General features: G+C 35.5%; 2 protein-coding genes across 2 annotated transcripts in view; both read left to right on the plus strand.

Annotated features, from left to right (window-relative positions):
- The first annotated feature begins 297 nt into the window (after positions 1-297).
- Positions 298-19636, plus strand: part of LOC113059477 (collagen alpha-6(VI) chain-like) — a 1020620-nt gene continuing 1001281 nt past the window's right edge. The window contains 2 exon segments of the mRNA XM_026228007.1: positions 298-408; positions 503-548. Of these exon segments, the coding sequence (XP_026083792.1) occupies positions 298-408; positions 503-548 (157 nt within the window).
- Positions 1743-19497, plus strand: LOC113059514 (collagen alpha-3(VI) chain-like). Its single transcript, XM_026228037.1, has 33 exons — positions 1743-2266; positions 3058-3407; positions 3583-3661; positions 3825-3970; positions 4374-4466; positions 4552-4605; positions 5297-5368; positions 5471-5497; positions 5879-5923; positions 6328-6381; positions 6464-6526; positions 6866-6931; positions 7191-7244; positions 7346-7381; positions 7456-7518; positions 7701-7763; positions 7872-7934; positions 8023-8085; positions 8255-8305; positions 9490-9525; positions 9640-9702; positions 9779-9841; positions 9922-9957; positions 11487-11523; positions 11658-11669; positions 11810-12303; positions 13879-13975; positions 14871-15539; positions 15765-15864; positions 17727-17866; positions 18035-18205; positions 18708-18755; positions 18886-19497. The coding sequence occupies exons 2-33, from the start codon at positions 3315-3317 to the stop codon at positions 19056-19058; spliced, it is 3324 nt and encodes a 1107-aa protein (XP_026083822.1). The 5' UTR covers positions 1743-2266; positions 3058-3314; the 3' UTR covers positions 19059-19497.

Consider the following 19636-nt stretch of genomic DNA (forward strand, 5'->3'; position numbering starts at 1 on the left):
AAGAACAAAGTGGCAGATGTCATGTTTGATTGATGGTTCTTCTAGCATTTATCGTCCAGACTTACATTAATGAAGAAGGACATTTATTACCAAAGTTGTGAATGTACCGTCATTGGAAAAGATCATGTGCACATTGGGTGGTCCAGTTCAGCGATAATCCACAGATACAGTTTCCACTGAATACGTCCTACAACAAACATGAAGTAGAGGAAGCGATCAAAAACATTAAACAGCTAACAGGAAACACATACACAGGGAAGGCGCTCAAATTAATTTCAAAACATTTTGACAAATCCAATGCGGTCGCCTGATGTTCCACAGTTCCTTGTAGTTATCACAGATGGTGAAGCTCATGATGCTGTCGCTGCGCCGCCAAGGACATTAGAGACAAGGGTCACCATCTTCTCAGTTGGTGTGGGCAGTGTGTAACACCACACACAGCTGTTGAGATCAGTGGAACTCGAGATAAAGTATATGTGGAGAGGGATTTTGATGCACTCAGTCCATTGACAAAAACCTCAAATTCAAGCTCTGCAGCACTGATACAGGTGAATCATAAACATTCCTAAAATGTTCCTGAATGCCACGTTTATTTAGAGTTTGGCAAAATGTTGAAATGTTCTCTCTTTAATTTAAAGAGTTGAAATGTGAATTCTGCCAGAAAGTTTTAATTTATTGATTTATATTTTCAATAAATTCAACAGGTATTGGCATTCTGAAATGAAGGGTTTTCACCCTTGGTAAATTTAAATGTACATTTATATAGGTCAGTTTTGAAACAATTTTGCTTTAAGAGATTGTCAAAATTAGGTAAAAATTATACACTTATTTTAGTTGAATAAAAATTCCGTACCCTTTTAGACCCCTTTTTAAACCCAGTTGTTTGACTACAAAGTTTGCAAGTGAACAACATTAATATAACCAGACTCAAGCAAGCACTAGAATAAACCATCTTACAACAGCCTGGGATTTTTGGGCTGCTTTAATGGGGTTACATGATTTTATTTAATGGATTTTTAATAATCCTTTTTATCATTGTACTTGTAGGTGTCCAGGCACACAGGTGGCTGATGTGATCTTCTTGTGCAGTGCACCAGCCGGAGGTATTCAGGAGTTGAAAACATTAAAACCTTTTTAATTTCAGTGGTGAACAGCACACAAGTTGCTGACAATCTAATCGCATTGGCGTCATTGTCTACTCAGGCACTCCAAATCAATTCTCTTTAAACCAGTACAAAAATAAACGTCAGGTAGTGGAAGCCATAAAAACCTTGAAGTCCCCACCTGGAAATGACAACACGGCTGAGGCTCTAGGATACTCGCTCAATTACTTCAGTGAAGAGTATGGTGGGCGCCAGAAATGGGGCACTCCTCAAATGCTGTTCATAATTACAGATGGTAATGCTACAGACCAAGTAAACTTACGTGCACGGGCTGATGGGTTTGCAGCCAAAAATATAAATGTGTATGGAATTGGAGTGGCCAGAGCACAAGAGAGTGAGCTGGAGATGATTATCCAGAACAAAAACCAAATCTTCTACGTTGATAATTACGCGGGTCTTCCAATCACTGCAGAACGAACATCTCCAAAGTGCTTTGCAATGCAACCAAAACAGGTAAAAGATTTTGCTTCAGAATGAATTCTTGATTTAGATCTAACTGATCAGAATTGGCTTGACTCGAGCTTGATTGTTCTGTCTTGCAGAATGCCAGAAAGAGGTAGCCGACCTGGTGTTCTGATCGATGGATCTGAAAGCATCAGCAAGGAGTCATGGAGAACCATGATTGATTTCTTGCAAAATGTTGTGAACCAGCTCCGTATTTCTCCAGAACTTTACAGAATTGGTATAGCCCAGTTCAGCAGTGTATATCAGAAGGAGTTCTACTTAAATGAGTACAACAATGCGAATGATGTGAAAACAGCAATTCAGCAATTCACGCAAATTAAAGAAGGGACAAAAATTGGAAAAGCTCTGCATGAGGTTGTGGAATTCTTCGATGAGAGCAAGGGGAGTCGCAAACAGAGCGGCGTACCACAAAATCTTGTACTTATCACTGATGGTGTTTCATCAGACTGTGTGAACGAAGCAGCCGATTATCTCAGAGGTCTGCAAATTGAAATTTTTGTGATTGGAATCGGACACGTCTCGATGCAACAGCTCAGCTATATTGCCGGGGTCACCAGATAGGTTATTCACAGTGCAAGACTTCAACTACCTTAATCTGACAACAGGAACATTTCTTGATGCCCTCTGTTTTCCACAAAGTAAGTTGAAGTACCATTTTTATGTGATAATAAATTGTAGAACTGAAAATAAAGTTAAATACCTTTCTAGGGATACTCCTACCCAAATTGAAATCTTCAGAACTCAGTATAAGACATTTTGGACAAAAACCGTGAGGCTTGTGAATGGCAGTCTATGGGCCAGTCATAAGCCTCCTGGTTTTCATCCAAAATATCTTAAATTATGTTCTGAAGACGAACAAAGCTTTTACAGGTTTGGAGCAAATTGCGGTAAGTGATTAATGACAAAAAATTTTTTTATTTTGGGCAGGAGTATCCCTTTAAGAGTAATTAGGAATCCACAGTATATCTGTACCACATTGGTTATTGGCCACTATTTTTTATCTATTTATTTATTTTGTATTTATCAGGTTGTTTTGATATTGGATTTTTAATTGTTATAATTAATTGTTAATTTCCCAGATTTTACCCATCATCTAACACCCACTTAAAGTTAATCTTTATTAACCATAACATTAATAATTTAACTAATTATTTACTGTCAAGTTAAATCTAGCAATCTTGCAAAACTCTAAATGTAGATTTTTTATATTTCACATTAAAATGTTATGATGCCTTAATTAAATTGTAGCATTTAAAATGATGTTTTTCTTTTAAATTATGTTAGGCGAAATGGGATAAATTTTAAGTATCAGCTATTTATTATCTTTATCATGAAAATAATTATTCATATATGCATATAATTATTGTTGTGATTAGAACACTGACAGCATTTAATTTATCACATTTAAATTCTGTTTCTCTTTACTTAGGTTGCTCTATTGACATTGGCATTGGATTTGATAACTCACGCAGCAGTTCAAGTTCTCTGTCAATATTTAGAGACCAGAAAAGGCTGCAGTCCTACCTGCCAGAGATCATCCGCTACATTTCAGTTGTGCACAACCTGTGCTGTTTAAGCAGCCCAACCCTCAGTACCAATGTAGACCTTCGACTGGTTGATGCTAATGGAAATTTGCTGTATGACTTTTCCTTCAGAGAGTATGATGAAGGTGTGGTGGAAAAAGTTATGGCACTTCGGACTTCACAGTCTCTGAAATTCAACTCCCAGCTTCTACGCTCTTTTCAAGAAAAGTTTAAAGCTTCAAATTCGGGTGTAAAGGTGAGAATAGCAGTTACCAGACCAGCCCCATCTGAAAAATACATGATTTGATTTGCTATGCTTATCCACCAGTTAGACCGCCATCAAACCAGCAATGACCGCCATAAATCAGCATGAACCATCAACTATTCATGTTGGCCTAAACTGGTCTTTTTTCCTTGATTTCTCTTCTTAGGTGCTGATCATCTTTACAGACGGGCTGGATGAGCCTGTTGAGGACCTACTGCTTGCCGTCAACAGCCTCCGGACGAGTGGTACAAAGACTAAACAACAAAAATCTTAAAAACCTGCACTCTGTTCAATATCTTTTCAACAAAAGCAACTTCATACTATGCAGTTACAGTTACAGATGTGCCTGCTTCAAATCAAAGGAAGTTAAATATGCGTTTAGTAAGACTCCTTTTGTGACATTCACAGGTGTAAACGCGCTGATGACTGTGGCTCTAGAAGGATTTAAAAACACTGCTGACCTGCAGAGGCTGGAGTTTGGTCGAGGGATGCAGTACAGGCAGCTTCTCTCTATCAGCATGCAGAATGTGGCCAGTGCCATGCAGAAAGAAATTGTAAGTTGATTTACATCACCAAATCATAGACAAAAGGATGAAACTGAGAAAATCTGATCATGGCAATGAGGCAATCTATATTTCATAATTTTGGTGCTTTGAAAATATTCAGGCCTTATTTGTCACATGCAAGTACATTGCAGGTTTAGTATATTAGCAGCCAAATGGTTTCCCTTAGTTATTACAACAGTGTGTTGACCGCTGTGTACATAAATGGCTTCCTGTGGGAGGGAGTGTGAGGCACTCTAAGAGGAAGAGAAACAGCTGTAAATTATTAAAGAGCACTTAAGAAATATGTCAGGATGTCAAGTGTTTGGTTCAATGTGTCAACAGTAATCTCCATAACATAAAATTTCTTCCTTCAAGTGTTTCTCACTTTCTCACTTTTTTTCCCAATCCTCAGGATACTGTTGCCTCAAGGGAGTGCTGTAAAGTGATGTGTAAATGCACAGGCCATGAGGGAGCACGTGGAAGTTATGGTCCTCCAGGGATTAAGGTCATTAGATTTATGACTCAAGATTTACTGAACAATAGTTGAAAATGGAGATAAGTGTTTAATTTGTCACTGTATTGCTTATCAGGGGTCACCTGGACCAAAGGGACATCCTGGTTTCCCTGGAGAAGGAGGAGAAACTGTAAGTTATTCAATTTAAATGTATTTTTATTTGTTTAAATGTTTGACTATCATGCGATAAGCAAGCTACATTACTCTGCCCTTAGACCTCATTGTGTTTTTAGTGTTTGGATCCTTAACATTTTTAAGTGGTAACACAGTTTGTTGTAATAATGTAAAACTGTTACTCTGGATGTATCATCCTTAAAAACTGTCATCAATAACTTTTTTAAGCCATTGCAAAAACATAATTTTCTGTTTTATTTTATAGCACGTTTACAGTACTTATTGTTCAGCTTCACAGAAGAAAATGTAAAAAAAAATTACGAGAGAAAAAAGGAAATTCATCAGCATATTAGAATGATTCCTGAAGGATCATGATGTGACATTGAAGACTGGTATAACTGATGCCTAAAGTTCAGCTTTGCTGTCACAGAAATAAATTATATATTAAAATATAAATAGTAATTTTAAACTGTAATAATATTTCACAATATACGTTTTTTTACTGTATTTTTTATCAAATAAATGTAACCTTGGCAAGCATAAGAACCTTACCGTTTGAATGGTACTGCATTAGTTTTAAGGTACTATTTATTTTTGCCCAAAAAACAAAACAAAACACTGTAACGCTTTTAATACCGGAATATATACTGAATATACTAAAATACTAAAGTCATATGACTTTCATGTGCTATACATGTGTGTTACAGGGTGAGAGAGGGCTTCCTGGTTTGAATGGATCTCAAGGACATCAGGGATGCATTGGAAGAAGAGGCATAAAGGTAACATGTAGTGCTATATGTTTAAATAGTAAGTTTTAAATGTGGCTTATAGTGCTGAAACACTGCAATATTTATTTTCCGATGTTATTTGTTTTTCTTCAGGGGGGCAGAGGCTACAGAGGTGACAATGTGAGTACATCCACAAGGATTTTTACTCAGACATATAAAGTTCACATATTCGTTTAATAAGCTCTGGAGAGAAAGCTGTCAAGTGTCTACCTAATAATAACCAGACAGCAGTTACTATCTGGCATTGGTGTTTGGTTTACAGTCTTTGATTGCCATCTGGAAAGTTTTTTTGTAGCCTATGGTTATTGTTGTTTTACAACTGTTTTGATTGCCATTTGGAAAGGTTTGTTATAGCCTGTGGTTTATTTATTCTTGTTTTTATGAGGTTGCATATAAATTGTGCTCCTGTCTCCTTCACTTTCATTTGGCTTCTTAATGAAAGTAATGTAATCTGCGTTCTTATTGATATCATAAGTTTCCTTTAATTTTATTTTTTAATAGGGATATGATGGAGAAGATGGTTTTGATGGGGTAAATGGTGTTCAGGTAAGAAAATGATGGTGTACTTCTAACATCCAGTGAGTAATCCAGGACAGATATGATCCAAAATAAAATAAATAAAAGTTATCTAAAATATATAATACATGTTACATGTATGGTCCTATGTTTTCCTATGACCTAGTTCCCCTGGTGTCATTCGTTTCCACCTGTGTTCAATAATTAATCTCATAAGTTCCCTCGTTTTGTTCAGTTATTTGTCCTGTCTTGTCTGTAAAATGGATGTGTTCCACTATTATAATGATTAATAAACTTATTTATGTAACACGTAGTTATGTAGTTATCATTTACAGGACCAAGTAACTGCCAAGCAAACATCTATAAAAACCTAAAAAAAAAAAACATAAAACTTTAGTCATGGTTGATTAAAAAAATCTGTTTGTTCTCCTCAGGGCATGACTGGAGCAGCAGGAAGCCCAGGGGAGCGAGGAGATCCAGGCAGCCCAGTAAAATCCATCAAATATATTCTTTGTATATTCTTTCTTAAGTGCTCTGATTTCAATGATCTTCACTGTTCTTTAATCGCAGGGTACAAAAGGTGTCAAAGGAAACCCTGGAAACCAAGGACAGCAAGGCCTGAGAGGAGATCCGGTTAGGAGATACATTATAATCTTAATAAATGATCATTTCATGTAACAAAACACTATTCATACTATCATTAGAATGGTGATTTTTAATTTCCATTGATCTACTGATTCATATAGATTGCATAAAGTAAATTGCCCAGCTCCCTCTGTTCCAAAGGAATAGTTTGTGGTTAACATTGTTTCTTGTCGCAAAGAATGTCCCTAGATTATTGAAGCAAAATAGGGAATTTTGGGGCATTGGTGGGAAATAATACCAGGTGCAAGGACAGCGAATAGAGCAGCAGATTTTCCAGTAGTGTTTGGCTGAATTTTGACCCTTGTTAAACCATTTAATTATAATCAGGGAAATCCAGGACGAGACAACAACTCCCGCGGTCCTAAAGGTGACATCGGTGGCCCAGGCATTCAGGTATGGGGAGATTATTTAGTAACAACTGACCATTAACAGTGCCATTTTACATTTACTTGTCTAATTGTATTAATAGAAATATAAGAACTACAACATTTATATATATATATATATATATATATATATATATATATATATATATATATATATATATATATATATATATATATATATATATATACAGTTTATGGAGTGAATGCTTTAACAACAAATATCAATATCTTATTTTCTTATCATTCTTTCTTCGTGTGCTTAAAAGGGTGAACCAGGTCCAGATGGTCTTTCAGGCAAAATTGGTGATAAAGGCAGACCAGTAAATTAATTAATTAATTAAAAATTATATTTTGTAATTATAGTACAGAAGCATTAATAAAAGCCTGATTTCTATTTTTTTATTTTTATCTCCATTTTTAGGGCCCTAATGGTAGAAGAGGCACATCAGGTCCTCTGGTAAAGAATTGTATACATAATATTTAGGTCACGACAAAAGTTATACCAAATGACATTATTGCCTGTGAATTCAGGGTCCCAGAGGGCCTGCAGGAGCACCAGGACTACCAGGGCTCCCTGGGGCCACAGGTCCACTGGTAATGTGCAAATTGATCCTAATCCTTTTTTAAACTATCAATAAATACAAGGTGGACCCCATAATGATAAAAAAATGTAGAGCTGTAGCTGATTTGTTTGCCAGTTTATTAACAGTAACAAAAGATGCCAAATTGGATGTATATATGTTTGAGTTTGGGATTGAGTCTTTCTTTCTGTTCAGGGTGCTATCGGTCCATCTGGTCCAGTTGGGCAGAAAGGATATATTGGTCTTCCTGGACCTCAGGTGCATATTGAAAAACAATGCACTGACCATTTTGTTCGGTTACTGTTGGCATTAATATCAAATAAACCACATACAGCCATTGATACTGTGTTGATCTCTTTTCCACAGGGATCTCCTGGCTTTTTAGGAAAGGCAGGATTTAAAGGAAGCACTGGGTCCAGGGGACAGAAGGTGAGTGACCTCATTTAGAATCATCCTCTTCATTTATAAATGTAAGCTTTTTAATATTAAACCTGCTCATTTTGCTTTTGCCTTACAGGGCCAGCCAGGTGATCCTGGAGATCAGGGAGATCTCGGACCTCTAGGCCCCAGAGGACTGCCGGTTACTTTTCTTTCTTTTTTATAAGCTACCAAAACTCTGCAATGTCAGGCATTACCCATCATCACATAGCAATTTCAGAATGCTGTTTTGTTCTTGAATGTAGTTTAACAATGGCATTAACAATGGTAGTTTAACAAACACTGACTGCAAGATTTATTTATTATGACAGGGAAAAGATGGTGCAGATGGCTATGGATTCCCAGGGCCCAAAGGACAGAAGGTTTATAAAGAATTATGCCAATATAATGCTCAAATAATAAACATGTGTGATGCCACAATATAAAGTATGGTATTATTTCACTAACAACAAAATATAGTACACATATACACTGGGTGCACAATTATTTGGCAAGTTGTATTCTTGATGATTAATTTGGCTATTGTACAACTTTCACTTGGTCAATCCAGAATGTGTATATATATATAAAAAAAACTCAAACCTGAACATTTAAGAAGTAAAATTGAAGTTTTTGTGTTCTTAAGATAATATCTACATTTACACCATTATTAGGCAAATATTAGTGTGTAGAATTATTACAAAGATTTGCGCATCTCACTTGTTTTCACCTGATAAAGTGAGAATAATAAACAAACTCAAAATCTACAAATAAACATTTCTGAAATGTAAAAAAGAAAACCTCAGTGACCAATATAGCCACACTTCTTTTCGATAACAGTCACAAGCCTTCCATTCACGGAGTCAGTCAGATTCTGGATCTAGTCAGAATTGACTTTTTGTGCAGCGGCAGCCACAGCCTTCCAGACACTGTTCAGAGAGGTGTACTGTTTACCTTCACTGTAAATTTGCTGCTTAAGAAGGGCCAAAAATTCTCAATAGGGCTTAATTCAGGTGAAGAAGGAGGCCATGTCATTAGTTTTTCATATTTAAGGCCTTTACTGGCCAGCCACACAGTGGAGTACTTTGAGCGTTTTCTTGCATAAAAAGTCTTCTTGAAAGATGCAGAATTTTTTTTAAAACCCCATTGAGAACTTTTGGGCCCTTCTTAAGCAGGAAAGTAATTTAGTTGCATAATAATTCTGCACACTAATAGTTGCCTAATAATGGTGTACATGTAGATATTCTCTTAAGAACGCCAAAACTTCACTTTTACTACTTAAATGTTCAGATTTGAGGGTTTGTTAACATTTTGGATTGACCAAGACCACTGTAGTTGTAAAATAACAAAATTAATCCTCAAAAATACAACTAGCCTAATAAGTGTGCACACAGTGTATCTACAGTACAGACCAAAAGTTTGGACACCCCTTCTCATTCAAAGAGTTTTCTTTATTTTCATGACTATGAAAATTGAAGAGTCACACCGAAGGCATCAAAACTATGAATTAACACATGTGGAATTATATATGTATATAATATATAATATATTCTTACTTTTTTCTAAGGGAGATTCTGGTTTCTCAGGTTATGCTGGACTTCAGGTGAGTTTATTTCCAAAACTTAGAAGTACAGTAATTATAATGTGGTTTGTTCATAAAATAATGACTTGATTGTATGAGTGAACAATATTTAATCACTCTCTTTTTGACTTTCAGGGCGAACAGGGTTTTAAAGGAGCAAGTGGAGGTGGTGGTCCTAAAGGCAACAGGGGAAGAGGGGTAAAACATTTTAAAGTTTTATTTTCTTACTCATTCTATGAACCTTAAGGAGACTTAATTGGTTGTCTGATAACAGGGCAATGGTGGTAGGAAAGGGCCATCTGGAGATCCTGGTAGTGAGGGGGTGTCTGGACACAGGGTATGTTTATATTAAAATTATTCACATCATATGAACATGGCAATTTGAAGGGATACAGAATGTTGTTTTTATTCACAAAGGGCACAAAAGGACCACAAGGAACCAAACAGATGTCTGTAAGTTTCAGATGATTTATTATTATTATTATTATTATTATTATTATTATTATTATTATTATTATTATTATTATTATTATTATACTGCATGAATTAACATTTAATTGAAACTGGAAAGAAATGATAGGATTTTGAAAAAAACACTAGAGTTCACATAATGTGATTTTTTTTTTAATTATGTATATTTTTATTATTATTTTATATATAAATAAAATAATAATTTAAAATAATATTGTTAATTCATACTTTGTTTTTAATTTATTTTAAAATGTAATTTATTCCTGTGATGCAAAGCTATATTTTTAACTGCTATTACTCTCCAGTCTTCAGTGTCACATGATCCTACAGAAATCATTCTAATATGCCCAGTTAGTGATATATTTCAAATGTTTATTTCTTTTAATTTTGATGATTATAACTGACAACTAAGAAAAAAAACAAATTCAGTATCTCAGAAAATTTGAATATTGTGAAAAGGTTCAATACTGAAGACACCTGGTGCCACACTCTAATCAGCTAATTAACTCAAAACACCTGCAAAGGCCTTTAAATGGTCTCTCAGTCTAGTTCTGTAGGCTACACAATCATGGGGAAGACTGCTGACTGAAATACGACCATTGACATCTTGCACAAGAAAGGCAAGACACAAAAGGTCATTGCAAAAGAGGCCGGCTGTTCACAGAGCTCTGTGTCCAAGCACATTAATAGATAGGTAAGGCATCTAAAGACAAAAAGAACTGGACTGCTGCTGAGTGGTCCAAAGTTATGTTCTCTGATGAAAGTAAATTTTGCATTTCCTTTGGAAATCAGGGTCCAAAGAGTGCCAACGCTACCAGTACCAGTATGGAATCCCTGTTCTTAATTGGTCAGCGAAGTCACCTGACCTTAACCCCATAGAAAATCTGTGGGGTATTGGGAAGAGGAAGATGCGATCTGCCAGGCCCAAGAATGCAGAAGAGCTGAAGGCCACTGTCAGAGCAACATGGGCTCTCATAACAGCTGAGCAGTGCCACAGACTGATCGACTACATGCCACGCCACAGTGCTGCAGTAATTCAGGCAAAAATAGCCACAACCAAGTATTGAGTGCTGTACATGCTCATACTTTTCATGTTCATACTTTTCAGTTGGCCAAGATTTAAAAAAATCCTTTCTTTGTGTTGGTCTTAAGTAATATTCAAATTTTCTGAGATACTGAATTTGGGATTTTCCTTAGTTGTCAGTTATAATCATCAAAATTAAAAGAAATAAACATTTGAAATATATCAGCCTGTGATGAATGAATGAATGAATGAATATACAAGTTTCCCTTTTTGAATGGAATTAGGGAAATAAATAAACTTTTTGATGATATTCTAATTATATGAAAAGCATCTCTGTGTGTGTGTGTATGTATATATATATATATATATATATATATATATATATATATATATATATATATATATATATATATATATATATATATATATATATATATATATATATATCTCGTTGATATATATCTTAATAATATAAATTATTTTGTAGGCCTGTCAACTGATCTCATATGTCCGAGATAACTGTGGTGAGAAATCTAAATGATACATGAGATGAATCTAAATGATACTAAATGATTTTGTTTTCTTGAAATAGATAAGGATTGTAAGGATCATGTTTTTACTGACATGTTTTATTATTATTATTATTTTTTTTTTACAGTGTGCTGTAGAGGTTGGTAACATTTTATGCCATATTTCTAATAACACTGAAATGAGAAGCCAAATATTTTAAATACATTTTAAATTTTATTTTTAAATAAAACTGTTTATTAAATATGGTCTCTTACTCTGCTCTTACATTTGTCTCTCTAGATGACATAAAATGCCCTGTCTACCCCACTGATCTTGTGATTGCCATGGACATGTCTGAAGATGTGTCTCCTCAAGACTTTGAATACATGCGTTCTGTAGTCCTCAGACTGTTGGACAATATCAACATTGCAGAGAGCAGCTGCCCGACAGGGGCTCGGGTGGCTGTGGTCTCCTACGGATCCTACACCAAATACCTGATCCGCTTCACCGACTATCGCCGCAAGAAGCAGCTTATTGAAGCGGTGAAGAACATCGGCCTGGAACGCACTTTAAAACGGCGTAACATAGGCGCTGCCATGCGATTTGTGGGCAGGAATGTCCTGAAGCGTGTGCGAAAGGCCATCCTGATGAGGAAGATGGTGATCTTCCTCACTGCAGGAGAGTCTGAGGATTCAACGTCCCTCACCACAGCCATTCTAGAGTACAAAGCTCTGAACATTAAGCTTGGGGTCATCTCACTAAGCGATGTCCCTAATATTAGAAGAGCTATTGAGGTAAAGTTACTGTGAGAGTACTTAAATAAGTATTTTACTACTTAATAGAACATTTTATTACATTTTATTATTTAAAAGAATAGTTCACACAAAAATGAAAATTCTGTCATCATTTACTCACCTTCATGTTACAAGCATGTATGGCTGAAGACTTCTGTGGAACACCAAAGGGGTCATGTTAAAGTCACACTTTTCACTAACTTAAGTTTAAGTTGTTCAACAAAACATATCAGTGAATTGGTTATTTAAACTGTTCAGAATACTGACTAAACTTTTAATTTTGGGTGAACTTTCCCTTTAAAGGTACAGGTTGTAGGACCTGCCACTAGAGGGTGTAGTACCAAAACAATAACAATCGCGTGGTTTGATGATGCTAAGGAGCGTGGAATGATGGGATTTGTTGTCTTCTACCCAACCGCTGATGGCCATCAATCAGACGGAAAGATAAATCATAGATTTAACACGAGTTCAGCGATTAGAGCGAGTAGATTACTAATGAAGTTAATGCAAAGACGCGATCAGACACGTCTTTGCGCAGGTCTAGAGACACGAAGCCCCGCGTTTGGCTAATCTTATCGATCGTTATATCGTTATAGTTTTCTGTAAAGATACGAATCAAAACAACTCTCCTGTCGAGTAAAACACAAGCGAGTTCGGCATCTCTTTCTAGTTGAAGTTTGTCACGAAGCTACTTCCGCATTTGTCCACGACACTGTTGTCATGTGGTTTCTACGTCAGTAAAGGCAGTAACAAAGGGGAACTAACGTCATTGACAGGCGACTGCACTGCCCTGAGTCACTGTTTAGAATGGGAATTTTCTTATGATTTACAAGTAGTTGAAAACATTAGATATATTGTTAGTAATCAGCTGGACAAAATATATAACACTAGCCTAGTGGTTTTTGGATATTTTACTGCAAATATCTTACAAATTGTACCTTTAAAGGTGCAGTATGTAATAATGACAGTTAATGATTGAAACTGGTACTGTGGTCTAAATTTGAAATATTGTTCTTCCCTCCTCCTCAGACTCCATGCTTACGCGGGTTGTCAAATTAAAATTTCAAATTCAAAATATTGTTCCTCCCAACCCCGCCCCCTCCTCCTCAGACCCAACTCTCACGGGGGTCGTCAGATTGAGAACAAGCAACAAGAACGAGCACAGCTGACAATGGAAGGCGATAAACCTAATACTATAAACTGATGAGTTGATTAATCTGCGTATACCTGTGTTCATAGAGCTTTGTAGATGGATGCCGAGGCTTTTTATGTCGGGTAGAATCTGTGATCTCTGAGCTAGTTCATTTGCTTTATGCCATGGCTGTAGTATGCAATGTTTTCTGCAAACTGTCAACCTGGGCTTTGAAATATTACTGGGTAAACTGTAAGTGGCCGGAATCACACAGACCAAATGTGTTACAGAGTTTATATGCTTAAGTACAGACAAAAAAAAAAAAATCACATATAGCACCTTTAATTTAATAATGAAGTCGAGAAGTTTGAATACAAAACAGTCTTTTTTTAAACGTGTGTTGAACTTTTAATTCTCCTTTTATCATGTTTTATTGTTTGCAGGCAGATGAAACCCAGAGTTTTATCTTGACAGAGTTGGGTGGATTGCAAGACCAGAATACTACTTTCAGTAAGATCCAGAGTTGTGTAATTTGCTTTGGTAAGACCCAGTTATTTCTCCCCCTCTCTCTCACAACCAGTGTTGGTGAAAAAATAAGAATGTGTCAAATAGGAATAAGAAAATAAGGAAAATATTCCAATAGAGAGCAGACGATTATCTAATTAAACAGTATTTTGTGAAATATCATCACCATTGAAAATAACTGTTTTAAATTTGAACATATTTTTTATATGTTATTTATTCCCATGATGGAAAACTGAATTTTCAGTATTATTACTTCATTTTTCAGGGTCACATGATCCTTCAGAAATTATTCTAATATGCTGATTTAGAAATATTCTGATTATGTGGAAAAATTATTTTGTGGAAAACATTTTTTCAGTATTTTCTTGATGAAAAAGTTCAGGTTCAGCTTTTATATGAAATAGAAATACTTTGTTACATAAATGTATTTAATGTAATGCATCCGTGCTAAATAATTGTATCATAAAAAAAACACTTACCCATTATATTATATTATATTATATTATATTATATTATATTATATTATATTATATTATATTATATTATATTATATTATATTATATTTTTTACATAAATAGTTTTTCTTTTAAATAAAATGGACAGCAAATGGAAACTTCTTAAATCTAAGAGTTTTCTTCTGAGTATAATGTTCGTGTTTGGAAAAAGTCTGCAAATAACGTCAAAGAATTCAATATAAACTGAAACATCTCAATTTAACATCTGAAATGAATATGTAAATAAAGTACAATACCCTTAAAGGTAGCTGAAAGCATTAAATAATAATACAAATAAATAAATTAAAAATAAACGGACATGGAAGGAATGTGTAGAATGTTTTCTGCAGATCTTATTATGGAGGTCCATGGCCTTAGTTTGCTTGTGATCATATCTGTACTCTTTCACTTCTAAGATCCCTGCAAACCAGCTAGAGAATGTGAGGGCACCAACCTAGCATCTGCTCCTGAGGATTTGGACATGGACTTGGCAGTGATTGTGGACAGCTCTCTTAACATGCAGGCTGATGAGTACGAGGGTGTGAAGGAGCTGCTCGGTAGTGTGCTCGATCAGATCGTTGTGAGCAGTCAACCCAACAGGGCCAACAGACATGCGAGAGTGGCCGTCTACCAGCATAGCTCCACGTACTGTGAAACCCAATCCTGTGTGAAAGAGATATTCAACTTCCAACAGTTCAGAGATCGCAGTCTAATGAAGAGAAGCATCTACCAGGATCTACAGCAAGCCGGAGGCTCTTCCCGACTGGGTCTTGCGCTAGAATATGCCATAATGAAAGGCATCCTCACAGCTTATAACAGTCGCAAGAACAAGATGGTGCTTTTCATTATTGGCGGGGAGATAACATCTCAGGACAGAACGGCACTGGACTTTGTCTCGAAGGTGTCAAAATGCAAGGGGGTTGTTTTCTTTGTCCTGACGGTGGGTGACCACATCAGCACTGCTCAGGTGGAGAAGCTTGCCAGCTACCCCTCAGAACAGCACATCATTCACCTGGACCACTTGAAACATGGAGAACAGGAGTACACGCAGCGCTTCATGAGAACCTTCTTCCACATTCTGAGCAGTAAGGAATGCTTCATGTCCTTTAATACAGATTTGAGGACTTAAACTTTGGGATAGTTCACCCAGTAAAAATATGCTCACACTGATGACACTCAAAACACAAAAAACCCCATGAAAGTCACAGAAATTACCATCAGGGTGAATTATCCCTTTAAGGACGGCTTTACATAGCATTGTTCATCTTAAAGGACTTGTGTATGTTAATACAGTTTATTTGTTATTGCAGAAAATGTGACCTACCCTCATCAATCATTCCAGAATCAATGTAGCTCTTTTAATCACAGTCAGCGGTTGGACCACGAGGCTGCATTGAGACCTGTATATAGGTAACTGACAAAATCTGATCTGCTTTCATCTAATGTGAAATATCTGTTTAGTTTGAGTTCATAGCAGTAACCTTGAACATTGATCACTGCGTTTATCTATTTAGTTACATAGTGAGGAGGCAGGTGCTTATTTTATAAGCTGCAGCTTAATAAACATGAAATGGCAGTGAATAAATATTTACATTTATTTGTCTATTCATATATAGATATATTTATAGTGAATGTAATTTACAGGTAATCCATGTTATTTACATGGAAAAGTGTAGGTTAGTAAGATGCAGGTTAAAGGGATAGCTCACCAAAAAAAGATAATTCTGTCATTAATTACTCACCCTCGTGTTGTTATTTTTGTTTTCTTTGCACACAAAAATTATTCTCATAGGCCCCATTTACACTGCATGGTTCAAGTGACCCAATTTTTTCCTCTCATGTGGCACAGATCGGATATGAACGGTGAACGTGTAAGCAGGAAAAAAAAGGCATGGATCGGTTTCAGGCCTCATTCATACGAGGTAATAAATCGGCTATGAATCGGATATGTGCATTTGCGTGTTCCATGTAAGCAAACAAATCGGATGTTCCCCAGTAAATGCGAGTCGTACCTCGTTAAAAAAGTGACGTCAACTCAGGTGGACACCACCAACTGAGATCACATGACTTATTATAGGCGCGATGGAGGACAAAGGATATACACAGTTGAGCAATGCGGAGGTTTCATGTATTTTAAGTCTTTGGGGCGAAGAAACAGTGCAGCCAAAAATGCAGGGTTATTACAGAAATAATTCTGTGTTTGAAGACATTTCATGAGATATGGGGAGGCACAGTTTTAAACGCTCGTGGCTACAGTGCCAATATAAGATAAAAAGCTTAAAAAACAAATACAAAGCAAAACACTGTATAATTTTATTTGCATCTGTATCCATTGTATTTTGTGCTGTTTTACTTCCTTTTCCGGGACAGAATGTCTACGTTTGGTAGTTTCAGCAGTGTATACTGTAAATGCAAAAATCTGATACAGGTCACTTTTAAAAGATGATGTAAGTGGGTCGTCGGATATAGTCAGAAAATCGGATTTGGGCATCAAGACCTGCAGTGTAAATGCAGCCATAGCTTCATAAAATTACAGTTGAACCACTAATGTCATATGGACTATTTTAATAATGAGCTTACTACCTTTCTGGGACTTACACAAGGTCCCTTGCTGTTTATGCAGGGACAGAAAGCTCTCAGATTTCATAAAAAAATATTAAGTTGTGTTTGACATGAGGGTGAGCAATTAAAGACAGAATTGTCATTTTTGAACAAACAATTCCTTTAAAAAATCCCACAATGAATGAATGAATGGATTAATTAATTGACTAATTTGCATAAAAACATGGCCGGTATTTCTATAATAATATGCAGCTTAAACCTTAAGTACATTTATTTATATATAAATGTGTTTATTTATATAGAAAGGCAGTTGCTTATTAAGATAAATATATTTTATTTATATAGAAATGTATTTATATTGAATAGGAGGCAGGTGCATATTTAAAACAATAACTTTTTTGATATATTTATGAATGAGATTTACATATAAAGGAGGCTGGCACTTATTTATTAAGATACAGCTTAATAATTTGTATCTATCTATCTATCTATATCTATGGATGGATGGATGGATAGATATTTGTTTATAATGTAATTTACATAGAAAGAAGAGAGGTTCTTATTGAAAAAATGCAGGTTGTTAAATGTATTTATTTCATTAATTTGTAAATGTATCTTTTTGTGTGTGTTAAAATACTTTGCACAAAAGTGGTGCAGCACAGAGTGAATAACCATTTTGGCTCAGTGTCAAAGCAAATGCTATTTCCTAGTGTTCCTGTGCCGCCCACTGCTTACTCCGATGCAGCGGATGAACAGGAAATGGAGGAAGGCACTGCAGAGGAGAAGAAATACCAGCAGGACTCGGGCCATGGACTCCCAGCAGTCAAATCTCTGACTGACCGCCCAAAAAGTACATTCTTATGAATCTCTGCTCATATCACTGTGCCTCTAGTGCATAAACATATGCAGCAAAAAGGACAGAAATTATAATTGACTTTAAACAAAGCACTTTTATTTAAATTATTAGTCAACAGCATCCTCTGCATGGCTTATTAGTAAACAAGTGTTTTACTTTCAGATCTGTGTCACCTGAACAGTGACCGTGGCACTGTTTGTGGTGGATATGTGCAGCGCTGGTACTACAATGAATCTGTCAGTGCATGTTTATCCTTCTGGTACGGGGGTTGTGATGGTAATAGTAACCGTTTCAATTCAGAAAAGGAATGCATTCAGACCTGTGGCAAACGAAGTAAGTCCTTTGTGCAATGTCTCATAAATCATTGTAAATATTATTTGCTATTAAAGTACATATACATAGTTGAATGTAACCTAACCTTAAATATAATATGTATAATTGTTTAATATCTGTGTCACTAGCAGCACCAAACCGAGGTGCAAAAATAACTTATAACTAACAAAAGAGTTTTCAATGTTGTTTTTACAATTGAACAAGAAAATGTCATTGGTTTCCATTTCAGAAATCTAAAATCTAAAATCTAAATCTAGCCAACATACCAGTCTGACTGAGGCCTGCAAAGCAGATTAGTCTAGTTTAATGTTTTTTTCCCCACCCAAAACAAAAACAACAGGTTACTACTGTTATGTCAAGTGCTGAATAAATTGTAATTATCTTTGGTGCCTCTAGTGGCATGGAAATGGCAACTGCATCTTTAAGAAATAAACGATCACAAAAGGTACTTTTTCAATATGAACAACTGCTGAAACACTTTTGTTCTTTATTAAATCTCCAGATCCTGAAGTAATCATGCAGGCAAATGAGGAAACTGCATTATTGCATGGTGAGAAATGAGCCTCCTCTGTAACTGCTTGTTTGGCTTTTGTAGACTCTTACGATTTATTTATTTTTTTCTCTGTAAATAGAGTAAGTTTGTTATGGGCTGAACTCTTTCCTGATTTTTCCACTCACAGATGCATGCCTCATGAAACAGGATATGGGGCCCTGCAGTGACTATGTTTTAAAATGGCACTATGACATCCAGCAGAATGAATGCACTCGCTTCTGGTTTGGAGGATGTGGTGGAAACAAAAACAGTTTTAACACGCAAGAGGAATGTGAAGCTCTTTGTTTAAGACACATTTAACCAGGATGACTTTATACATTTTTTACACTTTTGAGCAAAGACTCATATTAAGCGATCATTCTATTCTCTCTGAGCTAGAAAATTATAATTGTGCCAGTTTTACAACTAAAGAAGAACATAATCCCAGCAACACAAAAGCAAATAAGTTTATTTTTTTATGTTCATGGAAATACGTATATTTTTATGTTTTATGTTTCCACCAAGGGATATAAAAGGTAAATTTGGCTTTTTCTTTCACAATTATTAGGTTGTATCTCACAATTATTAATTTTTTTTTTCTCAAAATTCTGAAAATAAAAGTAATAATCAGAATATTGATGTAAAAAGTTGCAGTTATCTTTTATACTTTTTTTTCTGTGGTTGAAACAAAAACAAATGTGAGATATAAACTCATTTTAATTTCACAATTCTGACTTTTTTCTCAGAATTGCAAGTTTATATTTTTGTATATTAAGTCTGATTTGTGAAATAAAAAGTCAAAATGATAAAATATATATATATATATATATATATATATATATATATATATATATATATGTATGTATATTTCTATAACGTCTTACATTGTATGACATTTT

This window comes from Carassius auratus, chromosome 41, assembly GCF_003368295.1.
Source record: "Carassius auratus strain Wakin chromosome 41, ASM336829v1, whole genome shotgun sequence".
Classification (NCBI taxonomy): Eukaryota; Metazoa; Chordata; class Actinopteri; order Cypriniformes; family Cyprinidae; genus Carassius; species Carassius auratus.